The sequence below is a fragment of the Medicago truncatula genome, chromosome 4 (assembly GCF_003473485.1).
Source record: "Medicago truncatula cultivar Jemalong A17 chromosome 4, MtrunA17r5.0-ANR, whole genome shotgun sequence".
In the NCBI taxonomy this organism is placed as follows: domain Eukaryota; kingdom Viridiplantae; phylum Streptophyta; class Magnoliopsida; order Fabales; family Fabaceae; genus Medicago; species Medicago truncatula.
In genome coordinates this window covers 37,466,378-37,489,784 of record NC_053045.1, presented here as the reverse complement: position 1 = coordinate 37,489,784, position 23,407 = coordinate 37,466,378, and the positions used below count along the sequence as shown (strand labels likewise).

Here is a 23,407-nt window from a genome sequence, read left to right as displayed (position 1 = left end):
CTACATCAAGTTGCGTTTGGTGCTAGTTTATAACATATATGGTGTTATTTCAAGTTGTTTGAATTTATAATTTATTGTGCATAATGTTTTCTCTCGTTTCGTCTTAATTGGAAAAATTGAACCGTCAATTTTAAATATTTTTTGTTTGATTTTACGGCGTATAATTTTACTAAATCCTTTCAATTCAATCAATTAACTTACTTAATATTAACAAACTTATCAACTATCTTCTATAAGTTAGCTCATTATTGATCATGTTGTCTTTTATTCGCTACATTTTAACGGAGTCATTGTGTAAACAAACAGTTGAACATATGTTATTTGGGCTCCATGGACGACTACACACCCCACATGATGTAGAAGATATCATTTATGAATGAAAACTCGTGGATACGATTTCGAAAGAAAGTTTGTAGCTTTTAGCATGCCTAAAGTGATTTTGACATTTTTGGTTCAATCAAACATGCTTTCAACGAACTAGAAATTTGGACTTTGGAGTATTGCTAGGAAAATATGTTACATTGGAATAAAGTAAATGTGGAAGTTCATAACGAACCTCAAATCATGCAAAATTCAACTACCAACCAAATATGAATAGAGAAAATCTGATCAAAACAAAGCACATGCAGAACTTTGTTTTTTATCAACCAAGAGGTGAACCCACTCAATCAAACTTTGTATAAACACAAAATACATGGAAAAACAACATGGCCCTTTATGTTGGGCGAATTTACTATGTGCATTTTTCGTGAGATAAATACTAAAAAATGTTTCATGACATAAATACAAAAAAATTGTTTAAAGAGTTTTTTTTTATGCAATGTTTAAAGAGTTTTAGTGATATAATATATTAATTCCCAAACACACTAAGCGACAAATTTCAAAGTGGGTGGGTGGCTGGGGGTGTGAGGTTGGTAAGGCATGGAAATGCTTATATATTTGTTTAACCCTAATAAGATTTGTTTATATTATTCCTGAGATGAATTGAATTAAAATATTTTTTACTTACATGTTTTACTCAAATATTTTTTTTATAAAGGTAAAATATTAGTAAAACGAATTATTTAAATCAGAATTATAACTGGATATGAATTTAAAACTAAAAGGTTGAGACATTTCACTCCTAGTAATAGTCTGAATAAATTTTAGAATACTGATAGAAAAAACTAAAACATAGCTAGAGATAAAACTGCCTCATCAAAGATATTAGCAGTCTATGTACCAAAAAAAAAAGACATTAGCAGTCTCATTGGTTTGAATGAGTTAAGATAATTTGAAAGTCATTTCATTTAACTTATACATTTTCAAATGAATAATTTCACTAGTCTACTTGGTGTAAATCGGATATCCTCCGCGGGCAAATGCGGAGATCTCCTTAAGAGTTTTAACGATGATGTATGTATAAGGCTAAATTCAAACTCAAAATTTTGATTAAGTTAAAAGAGACTTGTGTCATCTCATCTAAACGTTTTTAGTCATGAATAATTTCACTAGTGAAATATAAGTTATGGTTGTTAAAATTTGTGATTCCAATCATACTGTTGTAAATTCAACAATTGGAATTAAAAAGTGCAAAGCTCATGCATTGCATCGACCGGCTGAGTAATCATTGTAGTATGGTGAAGGTTCTCACAAATTTGTTGAATTAGAAAAGTAGTTTTTCTTTGAAGTTTAGCAAAAGAACGTTGAAAAATGGGGTGATAGAAAAATACAAGGAAAGATCTAACGGAGCCCACAAATAAGTTAGCGTAAATAACAACTCCTTGGAGCTTGGACCGAGGGCCAGCCATGTCTGCCATCTTGACGTTGACCATCGCATTTCTCTCTTGAGACTCACTCCTTCCGTCCCATGTTATAAAAAAAATAAAAAAAATCACATTTATTATGAAAACCAAAACATACAGTAGTACTATTTTGTAACATAGTTTTTTGTGTTATCTTTAAAATAAGTTTTATAGGAAGATGTAAAAACAATTTTCATTGAGTTGATTACAGAGAAAATGAAAAAGAGAGCAAATTGAATGCACTTTGCAAAAGATAATTTTTTGAAAAAACATAATAAATATGATAAAAGTTTGTATTTTTTGCTTATAATTTGAACAAAGAAAATATGTTTTTTTTCTTATAATTTAGGACGGAGGGAGTATTTTTTTTAAGTGAAATGCTAATTACTACCTCCGTTCATTTTTAATTGTCACCTTTTGACATTTTACATAAACCAAGAAATTTCATAAATGTTACTACTTTTGATACAACAATGTATACTTTTACTATAACCATATGATTCTTGTATGAAAAGATTCTGCTATCCAAAGTTTAGGGGAGTAATGAGTGATATACGGTTAAGATTTGTACCATTCAAAAATCGAATTTAGATTTTCTAACTAATTTGTTGTTTTTTAATAGAATTCATTAATCATTTAATTCAAATTGGTTGATAGTTTAATTAACATTCTCTTTATACTTTGTTTCATCCTCTTTTATTCCATAAAGCAAAAGTTATGTCCTTTCTTTTTATCCCTTAACAAAAAGTTATGTACCTTTTTTTTTTTTTTTTTTTCTAAAAAAGATGTTCTAATTGTTTGTATTAACCCTCATTTTTTAGTTGGGTTATAATAATTTAAAGCTCGGTCGAGAGACAAGTAAAACTTGATAAAAAAAAATGTTACTTAATCGAATTAGTATTGTTTAAACGATTAGTCCTTCAATTACATTAGTTCATTAAAGTTTTTAATTGTTATCATTAAAGTACTTCATTTTCTTTCATTTATTTACAACTTGAACACATTGCACTATTATAAATATTATTACTATTAAAATTCACTAATTAAAATAGCAAATTGGGAGTTATAAGGTATGTATGGTGACTAGGGTGGGAGAGAGTTAAGGAGTGGAATAAGAAGAGTAGTATCGGGGTTCAACTTCCACCTCCAAAAAACTCGAAGGATCGTATCTTTCACACTATAAATACTTCGTCAAATATGACTGAGATTATGGCATCAAACAGCTCCATGATAATATTTCTATGAAAATATTTAGCTTTGAGTGAACGAGTGATGAAAGATTCTAGATTAGAAACCAACTTCCATGTCTTCTTATCGACTGTAGCCATGTTAAAAGCCTTAAGACTTTTAAAACCCATACCGCCAAAAACCTTGGGAGTGGAAAGTCTTCCCAAGACAACCAGAGCAATCCCCATGAGTTTGATGAATTATGACCTCACCCATTCAACATTTTCTCAATGAGTGAACTAGGGGGTATAAACAATGTTCCGCAAATCGAGTGTTAACTCTCCGAGTTTATCGAGTTTACGTGTTTAGGTATCAAAATCGTGTTAACTCTGATGTAAACTCAATTTCTGGTAAAATCAGAAGGTTTGACGAGTTTGACCGAGTTAACACTCGGTAAACTCTACCGAGTTTTACGAGTATACATTTAAAAAAAAAAAAAAAAAAATTGGCCCTTTTTTTGGCCCATTTTTTTCAAAACCCATTTGCTTTTCAACAAGCCTAAAGATTGAAACGCTTACTGAATAGTTACCTTTACAGTAACACGTTGTTCCTGAAATAAAACGTTCCTTTTTCTTTCTTCCTTGAGTTTTCAAACCATGAACATGGGAGCACGTACCAGTTATGGTTGCATTCCAACGGTGGAAATTCAGAGTTCAACGCCGGTGATTGCGACGCCAGTTAGGGTTGCGGTGGTGGTGTTTGTTGACCTTTTGAAGAAATTAACTGGTTTATTTTTTAGATAGTTTTATTAACAACTTAAGGAAATTGTGAAACTTCCTTTTTTTGGATGGTTTATGGATGACTTAAACTTAGAGACTCATGAAACTTATGATTTTGGGCGTTAATTTTTGTATTTTGATGCTAAGTTGAGCATAATGTTTTATTATGGTAGTTTGGTATAATTTGCCCTTGTAATTAAGTTATATTTTGCACTATTGACCTATTTACAATAATATATTAGCTTACATATGTCTTGCATATAATAAATTTAATATAATTTTAATTTTAGGTAAACTCGTACGAGTTCTCGAGTCGAGTTTACCTAGACAAAATTAGTTGAGGTAAACTCTCGAGTTGCAAAACCTTGGGTATAAATACCCTAATAACATAAGAGGGAATATACTACAATATTGATTAAATAAGAATCTCTTTGCCTATTTGTGAGAGACACCTACTACTCCAATAATTAGTCTTGCTTCAAATGCGATTTTCAACAAACTTAAAAGTTACATGTTTGCTTCTCCCTTTCATTGACGGAAATCCAAGATATTTACCATTACCTAACACTTGACGGAAGCCGGGGATTATTAGCAATGAGATCCTGAAGATCATCTAGTATATTTTGACTGCAAAATAATTACTACCTCCGTCTCTAAATATAGGAGTTTTTTGCCAAAATTACGGAGATTAAGAAAGTTGGTTGTAGTATTAAATTTGTATATAGTTACTATTGTTTTTACAATTTTATCCTTAAAAGAGAGAGTTAATTTATGTTTTCAATATAATATTTATTATTGATTGAAGAAAAAGATGCAAAATAAATAAGGGTTTGTTGGTAAAAAAATAATTAATGTACTTGGAAATATCAAAATGGTCTTATAAAAAGGGACAAATTATTTTTTCAAAGGGTCGTGTTAACTTGTGCCCTAAGGGCACATGTTAAGGAACCCAAAAAGAGCAATTTTGCATTGGAAAACATAATATTTAAACTTTTAAGAAGTTGAATACACGACTTTTGATAGGTTAACATTTAATATTTAAACATAATATTTTTATAATTAGTTCCTTAACATGTGCCCTTGAGGGCATAAGTTAACATTTGCCTTTTTCTAAAGGGTCTTATAATTAGGGACGGAGGTAGTATGATTTATGTAAATTAATAGTTTGCTCCGAAGCTTCTTCATAAACAACCAATATATTTTTTTCATAACAACTGCCTCTCATTCACAAGCTCTAAAAAATAGAAAACAATCGTCTGCAAAGAGGAGGTGAGAAATAATTGGCGCATCCGTGCAAATCATGGCACCTCTAATATCATTTATACGCCCAGCTTCACGAATAAGGGATGATAAACCTTCAACGCAAATAATAAAAAGGTATGGTGAAAGAGGATCGTTCTGTCGAAGACCACAACCCTACACAATAGGTCCTACAATTGCTCCATTGATCAAGCCAGAATATTCCACCGTCTCAACACAAAGCATGATCTAGTTAATCCATCGAGACGAGAATCCCATTTGACCTATGATATGACGCATATATTCCCAATCTAACTTGTCATAAGCTTTGATAATATCCAGCTTAAGAGCAACATCACCTTTCTTTCCTTTAGTTTTTGCCTTCATGTAATGAATAATCTCAATGGCTATCATAGCATTATTAAGAATGGATCTTCCTGAACGAAAGATGATTGATTGATAGATATACACATATTCAAGGCCTGTTTAAGGCTATGGGCAAGAACCTTAGCTACAATTTTGCACACAACATCACTTACAATATATGAAAACAAGATACTACTAAAATTACTTAACTACCCATACCTAATTTTCTTCCAAACTTTTTCCTTTACAACTATAGGGTTATTTTTGTCAAATCCACTATCAAAATCCACTTTACTAAAACCCATTTTCTCACCTTTTTTTATTTAATAATAAACTTTTCTCTCTCATCTTTCTTTATTTATAATAATAAATTTTTTTTTCTCTTCTTTATTTATTTAATAATAAACTTTTCTCCCTCAATCTCACTCTCCTCTCTTATCTTTTTCATACCAACTTTCTTCATTTTTCATTTTCTCTCTTCATTTTCAACTTCATTTTCTCTACTAATTTACAATTCGGTTTTACTAACAAGTTTTTTTTTTATAGAGGAAACTAACAAGTGTTGTAGAATAAGATTTTGCATTTTACGATAACACTATTATATAATACGTTAATTATGTTTTTCACGAGACACATATTAATATTTTTCACACTCAAACATATTAGTAAATAAAATCTATGATTATTTTTATTTATTAGTTTTTTTCATATCGTCAATACTAAAACAAGAACAATATTATAATATACTTTGATTAATCATACTTCAATTTTTTCTATTTTTTTTTTAAAACGTATCACTAAAAAATCCGTTGGAGTGTACAATTATAACACGAGTCCCATTTTAGTAACTACAACGAGTGATCAATTTTAATTAGTATTTTTTATAATATCTCTAATTAAATGCCGCGATTTCCTAAGTTTTATTAATATATTAATAAAATATATGTGGGTGTATGGACTATATATTAATAAAAATATATATGAGCATATGTTTGTTTTATGGGAATATATTAATATAATCTTATTTATGAAATTTAATGGGAACTATATATTGATAAAATACAAATGAGTATATGAACTATATTTTAACAAAAATATATCTCACTATATGTTTTTTTTTACGGGAATAAGTTAGTATATATTTATTTATGAAATGTATTTTCATTTATTAGCTTTTTTAATATCGTCAATACTAAAACAAGAACAATATTATAATATATTATGATTAATCATACTTCAATTTTTTCCGTTGTTTTTTTTAAATGTATCACTAAAAAAAACCACTGGAGTGTCCAATTGTAACACGGGATCCATTTTAGTGACTACAACGAGTGATCAGTTTTAATTATTACTTTTTTAATATCTCTATTTAAACACCGCGACAGCCTAAGTTTTATTAATATATTTAAAAAATATATGTGGGTGTATGAACTATATATTAATAAAAATATATATGTGAGTATATGTTTGTTTTACGGGAATATATTAGTATATTCTTATTTCTGAAATCTAATGGAAACTATATATTGATAAATATATATGAGTGTATGGACTATATATTAATAAAAATATATCTTACTATATGTTTTTATATGGGAATATGTTAGTATATGTTTATTTGTGAAATGTATTTTCATTTTTTTTAATATCGTCAATACTAAAACAAACAAAAAAATTATAATATACTATGATTATTCATACTTCAATTTTTTCCGTTTTAAATGTATCAATAGAAAACCCGTTGGAGTGTACAATTGTAACACGGGACCCATTTTAGTAACTATAACGAGTGATCAGTTTTATAATTAGTATTTTTTAATCTTTCAAAAAAAAAATTGTATTTTTTAATATCTCTATTTAAACACTGCGACTGCCTAAGTTTTATTAATATATTAATAAAGTATATGTTGGTGTATGAACTATATATTAATAAAAAAATATATGAGTATATGTTTGTTTTACGGGAATATATTAGTATATTCTTATTTCTGAAATCTAATGAGAACTATATATATTGATAGAATATATATGAGTGTATGGACTACATATTAACAAAAATATATCTCACTTTATTTTTATTTTTTTTACGGGAATATGTTAGCATGTTTATTTATGAAATATATTTTACGATAACAATATTATATAATACTTTAATTATGATTTTTCACGGGATGCTTATTACTATTTTTCACAGTAAAACATATTAGTAAATAAAAACTATGATTATTTTCATTTATTAGCTTTTTTTTATTACTATTATTGGCTTTTTTAATATCGTCAATACTAAAATTTAATATATATTTGTTCATATTAAAATTTAATTATTTTATTCCCGTGAGCTTAACTTAGTTGGTAGGGATATCACATTTTATATGCAGAGGCCGGGGTTCGAATCCCGGACACTCCACTTCTCGACAATTAAATTGTGTGAGCTCTAGCCACTAAACTACTTGACAAAAAAAAAAAAATTATTTTATAATTTTTCATTACTACTGATCAATATATACATTATTATGTTTTAAATACTATGGACAAAAAAAAAATAACTATGCCAAGCGCAGCCGAGACGCGACACGCGGCGAAGCCGCGCTACCCGTGTTGTAGCGCGGGTATCTCGACTAGTTGCATAGAGTAACAGAACGTATCATAGATATCTTGATATCACCTTTAAGAATAAGTGTAATATTAGTGGCTAGAATAAGTGGAATAATAAGTGTATAAAATGTTAAACGTACACTTTTTTTTTTGGTACAACTTAACTAAACTAAATTTTTTAATCAGACCAAAAATATGTTTTTGGTTGTTAATAATTAATAGTCTGAGGTAGTAGTATCATGAAATAAATGTGGTGTTATAGGAAGTAACGCCTCTCCTAGTCCTTGTTGTCTTCAATATATTCAGCCGGTAAAGTGAATCAACCATTCATGAAATCTCAAATTCACGGGAACAATTCAATCTCAAGTTATTCCCAAAAAAAAAACATGTTTACACATGAAATCACAATATCAATCTAATTAGAAATGAGATAAATAGGAGAGATTCGAGTTGATTATTACACGAGAATCTAGTCTGAATTAATTAAATAAATAAAGAGAATAAAAAAAGTGGCAGTCACATCACAGATATGAAAACCCAAATTCCATTAAACTAAATTTGTCATAAAAAAAAAAATATATATAAAATATTAGTCATCGAAATAAGTCATAAGTCATAACAGCATAACACAACTCAACTAAACTAAAACCCCTGAGTGAGTAGTGTGCGCAGCTTCGTAAGTGAGTGAAAAGGCAACAATGTCGTCGATCGCTTTTTCCTTCGTTCCTCCTTCTTCCCATTCTCTTTCTTCTCATTCTCCTTCCACTCCTAAATCCCTCCCTTCTTTTTCTTTCCCTCCACTTTCCCTCCGTCTCCGTATCACTCCTTCTCCATCTTCCTCCTTCCGTATCAACCACCGCACAGATCCTCTCTTCATTCTTCATTCCACCGATTCCGCCGCACCTTCCTTCGACGGCGGCTCATTCGGCGGCGGAGATGACGGAAAAAACAATGACGGACATGGAGGACACGGAGGACATGGAGACGGAGAAAGCAATGACGGAAAGAGTGGAGGATTGAATGAGGCGCTGTTGTTGTTGGCGCAAGCGGGGAGGTCGTTGGAGAGTGTGCCGGCTGACTTAGCTTCTGCTATCAAGGAAGGTAAGATTCCGGCGTCTGTAGTTGCCAGGTTTTTGGAGCTTGAGAAATCTCCGTTTATGCGATGGTTGCTTCAGTTTGGTGGTTTTAAAGAGCGTCTACTTGCTGATGATCTTTTTCTTGCTAAGGTTGGATTTGAATGCGGCGTTGGCGTCTTCACCAAGGTTTATCTCTTATTCTATTCAGAGTGCTATGCATATTTACTGAATTCATTCTGGTGGTAATGGTGGAAAGCGTTAATAACAATGTTTTTTTTTTTTTTTTTAATTTGAATTGAGTAATTTATGGTTTTAAATTGCGGTCGCGGATGCAGCAATTGTGGTTGATGTGAAGCGCATTGCGGATGCCACCGTGTGAAATGATTTTAAATTTTTACAAACTATATAAAGTGGCACCACCGTGCCACTGCACTATTCTTTAGCCATCATAGTAGAGTCTGATTTGCTCTGTAAATACTAATTGAGAGGTGCTTGAGATACAAGAGTTGAGAGACTGATAAAGGTAAGATTTTTCATTAGATATAAAGCAGATTGAGATTTGGGGATCTGAAATTTTAATTTTTTGTGATCGATTTGAACAAACATGACCGAAATAGTCTGATGCAGTCGTACATGTATGTATTTGACGATCACGCCCGAATTGCAGCTCAATATTGCTGCGGAGTCTTCCACATCAGCAATATTACATCTGCAATTTGAAACCATGGAGAGATTGAATAGTTTAAATATTGTTATTGGTGAAATAAAATTTTAATTAAAATCAGTGTTTTGGTATGAGTTAGTAATGAATTGTGTTATTATTGAGTAAGAAGATTGGGTTAGTTTACACTTCAATTGTATTTTTTTTATTATGTTAGAACTTATAATGTACTTTGTGTATTGATGTCTTGATAGACAATCTTGGCTCACCTGTATTTCTTGTCTCCCTAGACTGCTGCTGAGTATGATCGTCGGAGAGAGAAATTTTTCGATGAGCTTGAAATTGTGTTCGCCGATGTGGTAAGAATATTCTCAATTACTCAAATTTTTCCCTGTGAATTTAGTTGCTTAGTTACTGTTACTACGTGTTGTTTTATGATGGCTTGCGATGGATATGTGCATGACGTACACTGCTGTTCTTTGGGGATTATTTTCTTTTCTGTATGCTTGTTAGATTTTGATTTTTGCCACACAATTTTTACATGTTTCTGAGATGCATAGTGTTTCAAAGCTTCTGATTGACTATAATTTGAGATATCGGTTGAGAAAACATTTTTTTCGATTTCCTCTGGTTCTATGTTGTATTTGTTGTCACTTGTTCTGGTATAGTAAATAATCGTGAGACTGATGATTCAAAATATAAAAAATATATAATGATATAAATGAATTGGAGAAATTAACAGTTTTTTTAGCTTATGAAAAAACAGTTTCTTTGGTATTAGGTCCAAATACTTCTGATGCTACTATAAATACTTTTAATGAAAAACACTTTCTTTTGTTTGGATAAAGAATAGAATACTACATTTCTCTGTGGATGAGTTTATATATTAATGCTTCAGTTAAATCTTTGACGTTTTACTCCTTAATACATATGTATGTTATCTTCCACTTTGTACATGCTATAGTTTAGAAAAAGTATTGCTTCCTGTGAAACATGTATTGTAGTCAATTCCCCTAACATCCCTATTGCTTATATTGTTCTCAGGTCATGGCTATAATCGCAGATTTCATGCTTGTTTATCTACCTGCACCTACAGTTTCTCTTAGACCACCACTTGGAGTCAGTGCAGGGGCCATTACTAAGTTTTTCCACAACTGCCCAGATAATGCATTCCAGGTCTTGATATATCCCATAGCTTACTTTCACATGGTTTTCATTACTTAAACAATTTTCACAACCTAATGGTAGTATTTACTTACGTACTCTTAATTTCCTTCCACAGGTTGCTCTCTCTGGATCATCATATTCTTTCTTGCAAAGAGTTGGTGCAATTGTGGTATGTATGATTTGGAAACTTATGTTTTATCCTTTCCTTTTAGTTTCCTGTGGCTAGTGACTAATTGTTATACAAAATGTGGTTACCTTGCACAGCGTAATGGGTCCAAGCTTTTTGCAGTTGGATCTGCTTCGTCACTGGTTAGTTCTCATTTGCCTAATTATTGTACTCTTGTGCTTTGTGGTTTTAAAAAAAAAAGTATATAAATTTTGACAGCATTTGACCTGCTCTTCACATTACTCTTATGAGCACTTCTGAATGTATATTAGCCGAAACACAAGTTAAGCAGAGTCATGATTTTGCAGTGGGGTTGACTCATGTAGTTTTCTCATTTAAATTTAAATTATGGCTTTGGTTCTAGCCGGACTTAGTGTTTAATCTTGAGACGAGTCACACACACTGTCACACTGATTTTTAGTTTTCCCGTTAACCTTAAAATTATGGGTATGATACTAGAGTCAGAGCTTGTATTGTTGAAATTCTAGCATAGAAAAGAATTATTTTTAATGTTTCTTGTAGGCTGTTTGAATACTATGGGTATTATTTTTAAGAGTTATTTTTCTATTCATGACAATGTGAGTGCTATTTGAATTTGCTCTCTACAAGTTTGTTGTATGGTTAAGTTTAATTCAGCTGGGTGGGTCTATCAGTTCAGTTTGTCTATGATGCAGTGCAAGCCTAAATCTTGGTCATTGGCTTGCACTATTTATATCTAAATATGATTTTGTAGTAATATATATCTTCTATTATGATAAACTACTTTTGCACTGCAACATCAAATATGAATATGAAATAATTTATCTACCGGTTCTAAAGAACAAGATAGTGAAGGGTCTCAAATCTGCCAAAGTATCTATATCATATATTACAGCCTTTTCTTTCAATAAAAGATTTTGCCGAGTGTCATTTGCATTCATTGTTTTAAATGTAAGTGGAATCAACTAGGTTCAAACATTGACATTTGCATTTTGCTTTCATTCAGGTTGGGACAGTTGTGACTAATGCCGCAATTAATGCAAAGAAGGCTGTTAATAAGGATTCTGCAGAGGAAATTGAAAATGTTCCCATATTTTCTACCAGTGCTGCTTATGGTGTTTATATGGCAGTTTCTAGCAACCTCAGGTAAAAAGAATAATGTGATTACCATTAGTGAGATTTTGAGGCCAATCAAAAATCTACTAATGCTTCGGTCAACTAATGTTGGATCAATTTTTATTTTTTTTTTTACTTTTTTTTTTTTTTTACTTTTGGAAGAAAATTACAGTTTATAAATTGAAACTTTATCTTTTATCACATCATGCATGGTACGATGATCACTTTCCATCATATTAAAAATGTTTGAGTTGTTCACATAGATTGTTGTCTAAAGCTTCTATTAAGAATCTGATTTGCCTGATAGGTACCAAGTTCTTTCTGGAATTATTGAACAGAGGCTTTTGGAACCTTTGTTGCACCAGCACAAGCTTGTACTTAGTGCTCTTTGCTTTGCTGTTCGAACCGGCAATACATATCTGGGTTCATTATTGTAAGAAACTTCATATATTTTCTGATTACTTGTAAAAGAAGCTTTTCTTGTTACTAGTAACTCATGTTTTATGATTTTGCCTTTACAGATGGGTGGATTATGCACGTTGGATAGGGGTTCAGTAGACCCAAGACAAAGATAATGACTTGGATCTTTCTTGACGGACTGCATTTAAATCAAGAAGCGTGTTTCCTTCATTACTTGACATCAGAGAACAAATTAACGGAGTAGCCCATTAGTTTTTTTTTATCTTTATTTATTTTTGTGCGCTCATTGCCGAGCACTCTGCTTATTCTTATTTTTCTCATAAGTTTCCTCATTCAATTGATGTTATGAGGATGACAACACATATATACTTTTTTTTATCTTTGGGTACAAGGATATAGTTTGAAAGTAGATGAGAATGTTGCAGCAGATTGAAAGATATTAAAGAAACAAGTTTTTTCTTAATGGCAAAAGAAATCCTCTGTTTTTGACCTGAAACCCATCCTCATTCCTTGCTCTAACATGAGATGCAGGTTGTGCATTATTTCACAAACTTAGCTTATGTTGAGAAATTCCTGCTTGATCTGGTAGATTTATGATATCTTTTATTTTGAAAGCTTTACTTAGGATTATGGCTGGTTGAGTTACATTCAGTCCGGATGCATTTCTTCTCTTTATTGAGCAAATTTGTTCTTGATTGATTGTGTTCAATTATTAATTTTTCATTTTTTTTCTTCAATGCATATCATTGTCATCTTTAAAAAAAAAATCATGCAAGCGAATAAAACGTGAATGGTCATAATCTGTGTAAAAAGGATGATTTGCAAATAGCATGATTAAATCTTGTATCTGTATTACAAGAGGGAAAGATGTTATTGGATTTGGAGGGTCTATCGGCATATGGTTTTTACTGTCGTTTAACAGTGAGTACTAATCTTCGTTGAAGAACCTGTAGGGCACACAAATCGGGTTCTTCTCTCCCAACAAAATTCTTTCTGTCAACAAAATTCGTACTTGAGACATTATTCAAAGGATTTAAAAAGTTTGAACTTGTAGCATATGCTTGTATTTCTAAAAAAAATCGTACTTGAGACATTATTCAAAGGTTTTAAAAAGTTTGAACTTGTAGCATATGCTTGTATTTCTAAAAAATTATTAGCTACAAGCACACCATTTGGAACGAGGATTAGTCTCTCACCCATGTTAGCAATATCTTTTTTGGTTCAAAAAAAATTTCTAAATGCTTTTATCATATCTCTGAAATATAAAATTATGGATAGCAGGTATATTTTTATTAGAAATGCAAGCAAGTTGACTTTGATTAATTACATGTGTAGTAAGGTTGATATCTGAAATTATATTTTTATACAACTGGTTCTTGAATAATTAATTAGACAGTAATCTTTTAAATAAGGTTAAAATATGGTTTTGGTCCCTGCAAATATGCCTCGTTTTGGTTTTAGTCCCTGCAAAAATTTTTTGTTGTTTTTGGTCCCTGCAAATATGTCTCATTTTGGTTTTGGTCCCTGGCTTCACTTTTGTGATAATTTGCACACGTGTCACATGATGACTTAACCATTTATTAGAGAAATAGTCCCTGCAAAATCTTTTGATTTTGAAAAAGGTCCCTGCAAAATATTTTGTTTTTGGAAATAGTCCCTGCAGGGACTATTTCCAAAAACAAAATATTTTGCAGGGACCAAAAACAACAAAATTTTTTTGCAGGGACTAAAACCAAAACGAGGCATATTTGCAGGGACCAAAACCATATTTTAGCCTTTAAATAAATCAAAGATCATAGGTATGTTAATGGGCAGAACTAAACTAACTATTGTAAACAGACAACATTGACTTCAAAAAGAAAACTTGAGAAAATACTCTGTAAGTTTATTAATGTAAGAATGTATGGATTCAATAGTTTTAAGTTACAATATCACGGTTCAACCTCTACATTTTCATCATCATCGATGGACTATGTAATAAGTTATTTATTACTACAACAATACAAAGAAGAAAAGTACACTGAATTATAGCTGCTTCTATAGTTTCTACAACACCCCCGTTTGGTATATCTTCACAAATGACATGTCAATTTCCAAGTATAGTTTCTGCCAATAAAAAAGAGAGACGGTGAGATAGTCATGCTTCACGGGGAGCATCAGATGACTGCGTCTTTCTCAAATTCCAATGAAGACCCTCATGAATGCTGTGCAAGAAGTCACTAGTAGAATCTCCATGACAAGCTGTAGGAACAGGCCAGGGTGCCATGCTGCAAACCAATGCATCTCCTGGTGCTAACTGTTTCCTGTCTTTGCCGTCAAATGACGCCCATGCAGATCCTCTGCTATTGAATGGTATTTGCACCCGTAAAGTCACATGCTCTGGCAATATCAGTGGCCTAAAAGATAGGGAATGTGGGCAAATTGGCGTAAACAAAATACCCGGAACCTGCAGATTTGAAGACGGAGTTTTAGATGGAGGAGGATATTGATAGAACATGGCATGAACAGAATTATGACACTAAAACTGTAAGGTTAAAGCAACTTTAATATAAAGACTGACCAGAATTTCCATGTTAAAATCTTATGAGCAAAAATAATGAGAGCCATAACATGTAAACAGCAAAACAACGGGTTCCAGGAAAAACTTGTAATAATACAAAAGTAGTTCATTGATATTGTAGATATTAAAATTTACTGATCGAGACATTCATTGCCAATCAGAAAATATGAGCTAAATTCAGGAATAAAGTCACAAGAATAAGAAGCTCTTCAAGAAAGTACCTGAGGATGGACCATTGATCCTCCAGCTGCCAAAGAATATGCAGTACTGCCGGATGTTGTAGATAAAATTAATCCATCCCCTTGCACACGTGTGACAAAGGAGTTGTCACAGTAACATTCCAAATTTGTGAGATAAGATGATATACCACGATCAATAGTAACCTCGTTTAGAACAAGTATAGGTTCTTCAGTTTCAAATTCATTTTTAGCTGCATCTCGTATAACATGACATATCAAACGGTGCCGTAATGTAATACTAATGGGGCCTTTTAAAATTGATTCAAGGCACTCTTTGTAATTTTCACTATCTGAAGGAAGGTTAAGTTAAGATTACAATAGAAATGTAAACAGATATTGATTAATAAAAGTAGATAATCGACATTTATGCGAAGTTGAAGGATACAGAAAGGAGTCATAAATCCAAGAGACCCTAAAGAAAAGGGGACAATAGGAGGCACTGGTCCTTTGAACATAGACGCTGTCTGCACATTTGGAACACAAAAAGTTAATAATCGATATCACAAAGCAATATATTAGGATAACCGGTTAAGTTATGCAAAGTAAACTACTCTAGTAGACTTAGTAACCAAACTTTAATAATGAATACTCCAAATCCAAAGATATATTTTGACCAGAGATGGTAGCTCAACCTTCATCCAGCAATCATCATATTCATCGAAGTTGAAGTTCCAAAAATAAAAAAGGACGAAAACCAGGAATTAAAAATGTTACTTCCTCCATCTCATATTAAATGTCCTTTAAGGTTATGCACATTTCTTAAAAAAATTGAGTGTGCTAATTTCTATGAAGAAATCAACATCATTTACTTAAGTGCCCAGGAATCAAATAGTTTTCAGCAATCTATTAGTTTGAATAAATAGTTAAAAGTTCAATTTGATAAATTATGTATATGCATGATTCAGACTTCCTTCAACACTTCTAATCTACCACATATTTATCTCAATGCATAGAATCGTTCGCACTGAAAAAAGTATTTAGCAGTATATACTGTTCACAGTAAACCAGATCTGCGGTTCACAAAAGCGTAACCTTCAACAGTGGTTTGGATAAGAAACGGAAATATAAAAGAGTTAGTTACTTGTGGTGAACTGGTGCGTAAATTCTTTTCTTGTTCACTCTTAAATTTATGCAAATGCTTCTGTCGCTTCTAACCATATTTTAGATGACAAAATTAACAAGTTTCGCCTAGAAAGTTAACTATTACCATTCAATAGGATATTTTAAAACAATTTCACATACCCATAGGACAGTGCCATCTCCTCCAAGAGTTATCACAAGGTCAACTTTAGTGTGCAGCCTCAATATTTCCTTATCTACAAGAAAAAAATTGATGCACATAAACAATTACAATGACCCCTATAATCAGATAGTTAACTAAAAAGATAATACAAGATACTACACTATGGATAAAGTGAAATTCATTATCTTAAAACAGACAAGGAGTAAACTTTCTTTGGCCATTCACTGTTTTGTTTATTTTCACAAGAGTCATATTCATAGAGTATATATCTACAAAAGGTTCTTAGGTGCAATGGATCCACAAATATAGCACTAGAAAAAAAGCTCTAGTGGCAATACTTGGAAAAATAACATTGACGCACAAGCTGAAGCTGCGCAACTTTGTGAAGTACATCATGTGAAGATTATCCTTTTATGACATCAAATATTTGACTACTTACCATCACTCCATGTTTCTACAAAGTTAAAGTATGATGACTCCTCAAGAAGGTCGACCTTGACACGTGGTTCCACATATACTTGTAGTTTCTTATGCTGCCTCAACCATCTGAGAATGATAAAAAAAAAAAAAAAATACCAATTAACCAAGGGTTGACATGCAGCAAAAAGGTAAACTTAAAAAGAAAATTTTCATGTTATATATTTATACTAAAGACAAATACTTGGAAGGATACAAAGGCCGAGGATAGATGGAAATATAAAATAATGAGACGTTTAACACAATGTAAAACTTGAAATGAAACAATCTTCAGTAACCCACACCAACTTCATACACAATGAATTACAATCTCAAAGCGCAGAGTGCTCTTGGCTTTTATATTAAGCAGAGACATCTAAGCCTTTCTAACAACAATTAAGAAAGAAAGATGAAAGAGAGCTGCAGCAGTTGGAAGTTTAAACGAAAAAGCTTGCGAACTCTCTTGTCTAAATTTCATTACACATCTTCCATTATTTTGTGAAGAGTCTAAGGCTCGAGTCAGCATCATACCATAAGTAAAAGGAATAAAACTTGACTTTGGAAGATATGAAAATGATAGCAAACAATTTATTGAGATACACACCTAATCATTTCAGCACACAGAATTTTAACTGAATCCGAATTTGGTTTGGTCAATATGAGCACCGTCTGTGGGGATGACTCCCATTTCAAAGAGATCTGGAATAAAGATGACAAATCAATTAGAGCACAACACATGTGTGTGCAATAGAAGGAAAATATAATGCTAGCACGAGGACAAACTTTAAGAAGGGACATGCTTGCTTATGGATTGCAAAATAACTTTTGAAGCAATAAAGTAAATTCCTTCATAATAATAAAAGATACCTGCTTACTACTGCGCTCTGCTGTGGTTATGTTTCCTCTTTCAAAAGAGACAATGTCATGCTTGTGCTGATCACTTTGCTCGCCTTTGCAGCACCATTGAAGTTTAAAAGAAGCCTGCCTCAATAAATAAGTCAGGTACAGTAATGTTGAATTGGTAATTTTAACATTATCAATGAAGCGCAACAAATATAGCTAATTACCATGAGGGTATGGATTAGTGTTTGGTAGGACGGATTCCTCAAAATACGATAGTACTTGCACAGTCATCGGAAAGAGATGCATATAATTCAATAGTAATTACTATATAATATTGTATCGGTAAATAACATCTACATTTATCCACTGATATCTCTCGATTGTTTTTAATGACATAAGGCTCAACAGCTTGTGCTGTTCTGCACAGTGATCTGTTCAGCCTTATGGATGTTTGAGTGCGACAAACATCAATAAAAGGGCTACGCATGTGTAGACCACACATGTACATCAGAGAAAAATATTTAAGAATACCAATAGGGAATCCTGCTGCAACAAAATTGATCATAATAACATACTCCCTCCGTCCCAAATTGTATGTCGCTTTAGAAAAAATATTTGTCCCAAATTGTATGTTGCTTTACAATACCAATGAAAAATTAATGTTACTTTTCCTATTATATCCTTAACTATTTATTACTCTCTCTTCTTTCAATACCTTCATTTATCTTTCCCATATCATTTATTGAGGACAATTTTGTAAAACAACTCATAATATCTCTTTCCCACACAATATTAATTACATTTCTTAATATGTGTGAAATGCCCAAAACGTCATACAATTTGGGACGGAGGGAGTATTTTGCTTCAATAAGGAATTTACAAAATACCTTTCTGAGCATCTTGGAATCAGAATGAGGGTTCCCATCCCTAAGGACGTCATGGGAACAAATACCATTCCTTGAATAACATTCTTCAGACTTCCCGTTAGCTTCAACTTTATATAATGTAGTTTGTTTGGCGGAGTTATTTGTCTTCACGTCATCCAGATCAGCCCGATGCTCAAGGCATGATTTTCCTGTAGTAAAAACATCCAGGGAGTATAAATTATAAACTCAAGTTGACAAATAGACAGAAAACACATTAGCAGTTTAGATGGTAGTTCAATATTCAGGAAAGATGTAGACCTAAACGATAAGATTGTGCCAAGTAAGTGCGAATACTTGGAAAATTCAACGGAAAAAGGCGAGAAGGTCAGAAAAAAATGGACAAATGAAACACTCATTATCTAGAAGAAATGAAAGATTTTAACTGTTTATGTATTTATTAAAAACAGTAATAAATGAAGCCATAAAATCATTCTCAGATGATAGACCGCAAGACGATGAAATACAACTACAAGAACTTGAACTCTAAGCACTAATCGACAAAAGTTGCATTGAATTAAATAGAGATTGCAGACAACGATAAAACACCTAAAGGCAATTTTGCGTTAATACAGGAAAAAAAAAACATAAAATCAAAAGTAACAGAAACGTAAATGATTGAAATGAATAAACGGAAGCAATAAAAAAGAACAAATTGACCGGAAATTGACAATTTAATAGCAAGCGGCATTGGAATTAAGTAAAAATCATATGACAAATTTTTCCGTTTCTCCCACAATATCGACTGTAACAGAATAGAAAAGCACAACATACAAAATCAATCATTGAAGTGGTAGTAATTCAATTATTCGAACCTTTATTTTCGATCTGCAGATTCCGTGTCCGCTCCAACTCATATTTACGTTTCCATTCAGCAGCCTCAGCTTGAGCAGCAGCTTTTCCTTCAGCAACTTTCCTAAGGGTCTTCGCGACGGCTAGAAGAAGGAGTTTCAAGACAAAATAAGGACACAAAGATCTCTGTTATCAAAGATCACATATTTTGTTGCAGTTGATATTATTAATAATTTCTAACAAAATATGATGATTTTCATACTTCTTAAAGATTCAGAGAACTCTATAAGATGGTCATCAGAACCCTGGATTGGTAATTGAAGAAGCTCTTGCACTGCTTTCTCAGAAAATGGAGAATATGAACTTATAAAACCATTCTCAGCCTGCGACGTCACACTCGAATTTCCCTGTTCCATGAAGGAAATCAGAAAAACCAAAATACAAACTTGTAACCTAATACTAACATATTGTGAAACTGCATCTCAAAGAAACAGTAAAATATGCAACAGTTTAAAAAAAAAAAATAGATAAATTAACAGAACTATTAAGTAACACACTCGAAGAGTTCATTCTTCCTACAGAACACTTGATTTATTTTTTTTGGTTTTGAAAACTTAGTATCCGGTCCGAGGACCGACTAATCTAGGACCAATCCCACCGTCCACTAGCGGGGAACCCAATTAAAGTCAAAGCTATGGACTATCCCACGGAAATAGGCACCAAAAGGATTCGAACCTGAGACCATAGAGCACAGTCCAAGGTCCTAAGTCCGCATCATCAGACTGATCATACCCTATAAGCAGTTAGGGAGTCAAAGTAAAAATGAAGTTTTAAGTCAAAATTGAGCATGCCCATTATTTTCAAATTTAAAAAAAAAAATGAATTTTGATATGTTGTAATAGCAGATGATTCCAAAAACACAGATAAATCCTAGCAGGGTAATTTACAGAAGCAAATAATGTTAACAATAAAGAAAAACCCTAGAAGGAAATAGTTGTATAAAGAGTTGAAAATTGAAATGAAAGAATTACCGTGGGAGAATTGAGCTTGTGAGGAGGTGCCATGGAAGAAGAGAGGAGAGAATAGGGAATAAGGGAAATGGGATGTGTTATACCAACTAACTACCAAACCAATTCTTTGTGGGAGGGAAGTTATTGACCTTGCAATATACTACTCTCTTGTGTTGTTCTTTTATAATGCACTATTCTCACAAGACAAAGACAAAGGAACACGTTGCTTTCAACATTGTTGTTATGTGTAAACACGGATGGAACAAGCCAATATATATTATATAGTGGGATTTTTGCATTTAGTTTTCTAGTAGGTTTTTTTTTATATATATGGTTGAAATGAGTTTAGTTTCATTTATATTTGTTACTTTGTTTATGGTCCAAAAACAAAAAATACTCTATTGAAATATTAGGCAAATTTAATTTTATTATCATTGCGAGATAATTTTTTGGTCCATAAAAAAATTATGAATCTAGAAATCAAATTCATATACTTTCTTTTTAAGTTCGGTTTTAGTCTTTATTTCAGCAAAATTGTACTTTTGTCTCTATTTTTAATTGCACAATTTTAGTATATGTTTGAAATTTGTTATCACCTTTTTGATATTGACCATTTAATTTGATGGCATGACAATATACTAGGTGGGTGATAGCATGAATGAAAATAAAGAGTTAATTGTTGAGTTGTTTTCACAAATATAATTATTGTTTGAGGTTTATATATATATATATATATATATATATATATATATATTACGAGCATTGTCCTACTCAAGAGGAGGCTTGTTTATTAGCCGGAGTGGAGTAGCTACTCCACGTTTGATTAATTTATAGCTTTTCTCTTTGAACTTCGACCTCTTGTAATAAAAAAAAAAAAAAAAGTCATTATTTTTTCCACCTTATAAGTTTCTCGCGCGTTCTATTCAGATTTTAAAATTTAAAATATTTAACGTGTTTGAGAGATTTTTATGCCGTTTGGATTGTATAATCTGAACAAAACAAGACGCGCGAGAAATCAATAGAGTTATAAAAAAAAAAAAAAAAAATGGGTAAAAAGAAATTGAAAATCCTGTAAAATGTGTGTTACCGGTCACAGAGCCAAAATGGTATCAATTGATTTAATACAAGGGGCTGATGGTGAACAACTTATTTTCACGTTATCAAATTGAATGGTGAACATGTAGTTTGGTAAAAAAAAAATAGGATCAAAATTGTAATTAAAAATAAAAAACCAAAATTAAGATCTTACCAAATTAGGAGGATGAAATCTACATTTTAGTCTTTTTAAAAAAAATCTACATTTTAGTCTTCTTTTATTAAAAATTAATACTTTTTTGGTTGAAATCAATAATGATATTAATAGCACATTTTAAAAAATTTGTCAAAAAATAAAGTTTAAAACGCTAAAAAAAATGACAAATTTATTAGATCAAATGTCATAATTGACGTTTGAACTCAGGCATCTTTATTTATGTATGTGAGCGTATGATGAATGAAAGAAGTGGTAGTAAACAATGATACAATTTTTATTTATAAAATAATTATAGTGCAGTTAAAAGATAAATATATAGCCTCTAAAAAAAAGAAGATAAATATATAGATTATCAATAAAATAAAAATAATTATAGATTAAATTTTGTATTCATAAAATTAGATTTGAAATCAAAATCTTAATAAAAAAAAAAAAAATCAAATTCTTGTAGTAGTAGTCGTCGTCTTTTTTAGAGGAATTAATTTCTTATGTGCTTGTTTGGTTCAGCTTCTATTTAGTCAAGAAGTGCTTCCACAGTCTCATAAGTGAAAAAAGTAATTTTACACATGTTTGGTTCAACTTTTCAAAACCAATTTTCATATCCAAAAACAATTCTCTTTGAAGCTTGGAATCCTAACTTTTGAGTTTGATTGAATCAATTATACATTCATTTTGTTTAATCAATTATGTATTATTAGATCCAAACATAAATCAATTCTATTTAAACCGCAACAAGTTTTTAATTCACACTGACACCTACTTCAAAGGTGTTAGACCTACCTTAAAGAAAATAAATTTTCAGTCTTTCTTACCATAATAACCGTTGCCAGTATTAATTTATTAATAATTTTTTAAATATTTATTTAGCAAGAACTTAAATAATAATTATAGTCATGACCAAAAATAAGTAGTATTTATTATTTGCTAAAAAAAAAAAGGTAGTATTTATTATATTGACATATGTAGCAGTAGCACAACTAGTTTGACTTTCCATTCCATTTTTGGTGGGAAAAGTGGCCTTATCTTTTTGTTCAGAAACGCGTGGCAAAGGCAAGTCAAACTCTCTATCTAATGTGCTCGCCCGCGACCGGTGGTGGTGAGGTGAGTTACCAATTTCTTGATCTGTAGTCTATAGACCATAATATAATAAGACTGACACCACTCAACTCATTATTGTTGCCAACAACCTGATTTGTTGAATCGGTTTGTTTAAAAGACTATGAGTTACATTAAGACAAATTATTCTTCAAAATATGACTCTAATCTCTCAATGGAACGATGTGTAGTTAGATTGTACTTTTTTTTTTTTTTTATCCAATTTGGGATTATTAGGACATTTTTCCATACATAAACTATATTATTAAGACATTTGACTCAATATGCCTATCTTTGTTCCTTTCTAATATCAACTCATTTGTAGTTTAATAAAATCTAAATAACATAATTTGAAAGACTGAATTTAAGGTGCAAATATCTAGTCAAAAATTAATCTTTATAATAAGATCTAATTAGTCTTTTTTTAAGCCAATTAATATTAAGACTCAATACAAACATAAAATATACAAGAAATGATT

The 23,407-nt window shown here is 31.5% G+C and overlaps 2 protein-coding genes across 2 annotated transcripts; one reads left to right on the top strand and one right to left on the bottom strand.

Annotated features, from left to right (window-relative positions):
* Positions 1-8,541: 8,541 nt before the first annotated feature.
* On the top strand, positions 8,542-13,011 carry LOC11441204 (protein RETICULATA-RELATED 4, chloroplastic). Its single transcript, XM_003607316.4, has 8 exons — positions 8,542-9,192; positions 9,958-10,026; positions 10,712-10,843; positions 10,950-11,003; positions 11,099-11,143; positions 11,986-12,125; positions 12,403-12,528; positions 12,617-13,011. Exons 1-8 carry the CDS (start codon positions 8,629-8,631, stop codon positions 12,651-12,653), a joined length of 1,167 nt encoding a protein of 388 aa, XP_003607364.1. The 5' UTR covers positions 8,542-8,628; the 3' UTR covers positions 12,654-13,011.
* Positions 13,012-14,379: 1,368 nt separating this feature from the next.
* On the bottom strand, positions 14,380-20,792 carry LOC11443665 (NAD(H) kinase 1). Its single transcript, XM_003607315.4, has 11 exons — positions 20,603-20,792; positions 19,834-19,978; positions 19,595-19,714; positions 18,744-18,931; positions 17,881-17,994; positions 17,618-17,712; positions 16,997-17,103; positions 16,557-16,630; positions 15,700-15,778; positions 15,297-15,604; positions 14,380-14,961 (listed from the first exon to the last, which is right to left on the bottom strand). Exons 1-11 carry the CDS (start codon positions 20,633-20,635, stop codon positions 14,653-14,655), a joined length of 1,572 nt encoding a protein of 523 aa, XP_003607363.1. The 5' UTR covers positions 20,636-20,792; the 3' UTR covers positions 14,380-14,652.
* Positions 20,793-23,407: the final 2,615 nt, after the last annotated feature.

Bases quoted from the DNA above. Each gene is read 5' to 3' on its own strand.
- LOC11441204 (XM_003607316.4), top strand. From the start codon at position 8,629: ATGTCGTCGATCGCTTTTTCCTTCGTTCCTCCTTCTTCCCATTCTCTT. The intron at 9,193-9,957 runs GTTTATCTCTTA...TTGTCTCCCTAG, and splicing joins GCGTTGGCGTCTTCACCAAG to ACTGCTGCTGAGTATGATCG. The intron at 11,144-11,985 runs GTTAGTTCTCAT...GCTTTCATTCAG, and splicing joins TTGGATCTGCTTCGTCACTG to GTTGGGACAGTTGTGACTAA.
- LOC11443665 (XM_003607315.4), bottom strand. From the start codon at position 20,635: ATGGCACCTCCTCACAAGCTCAATTCTCCCACG. The intron at 18,932-19,594 runs GTTCGAATAATT...TTTTTACTACAG, and splicing joins TCTGCAGATCGAAAATAAAG to GAAAATCATGCCTTGAGCAT. The intron at 17,104-17,617 runs GTGTGTATCTCA...TATCATTCTCAG, and splicing joins CTGTGTGCTGAAATGATTAG to ATGGTTGAGGCAGCATAAGA.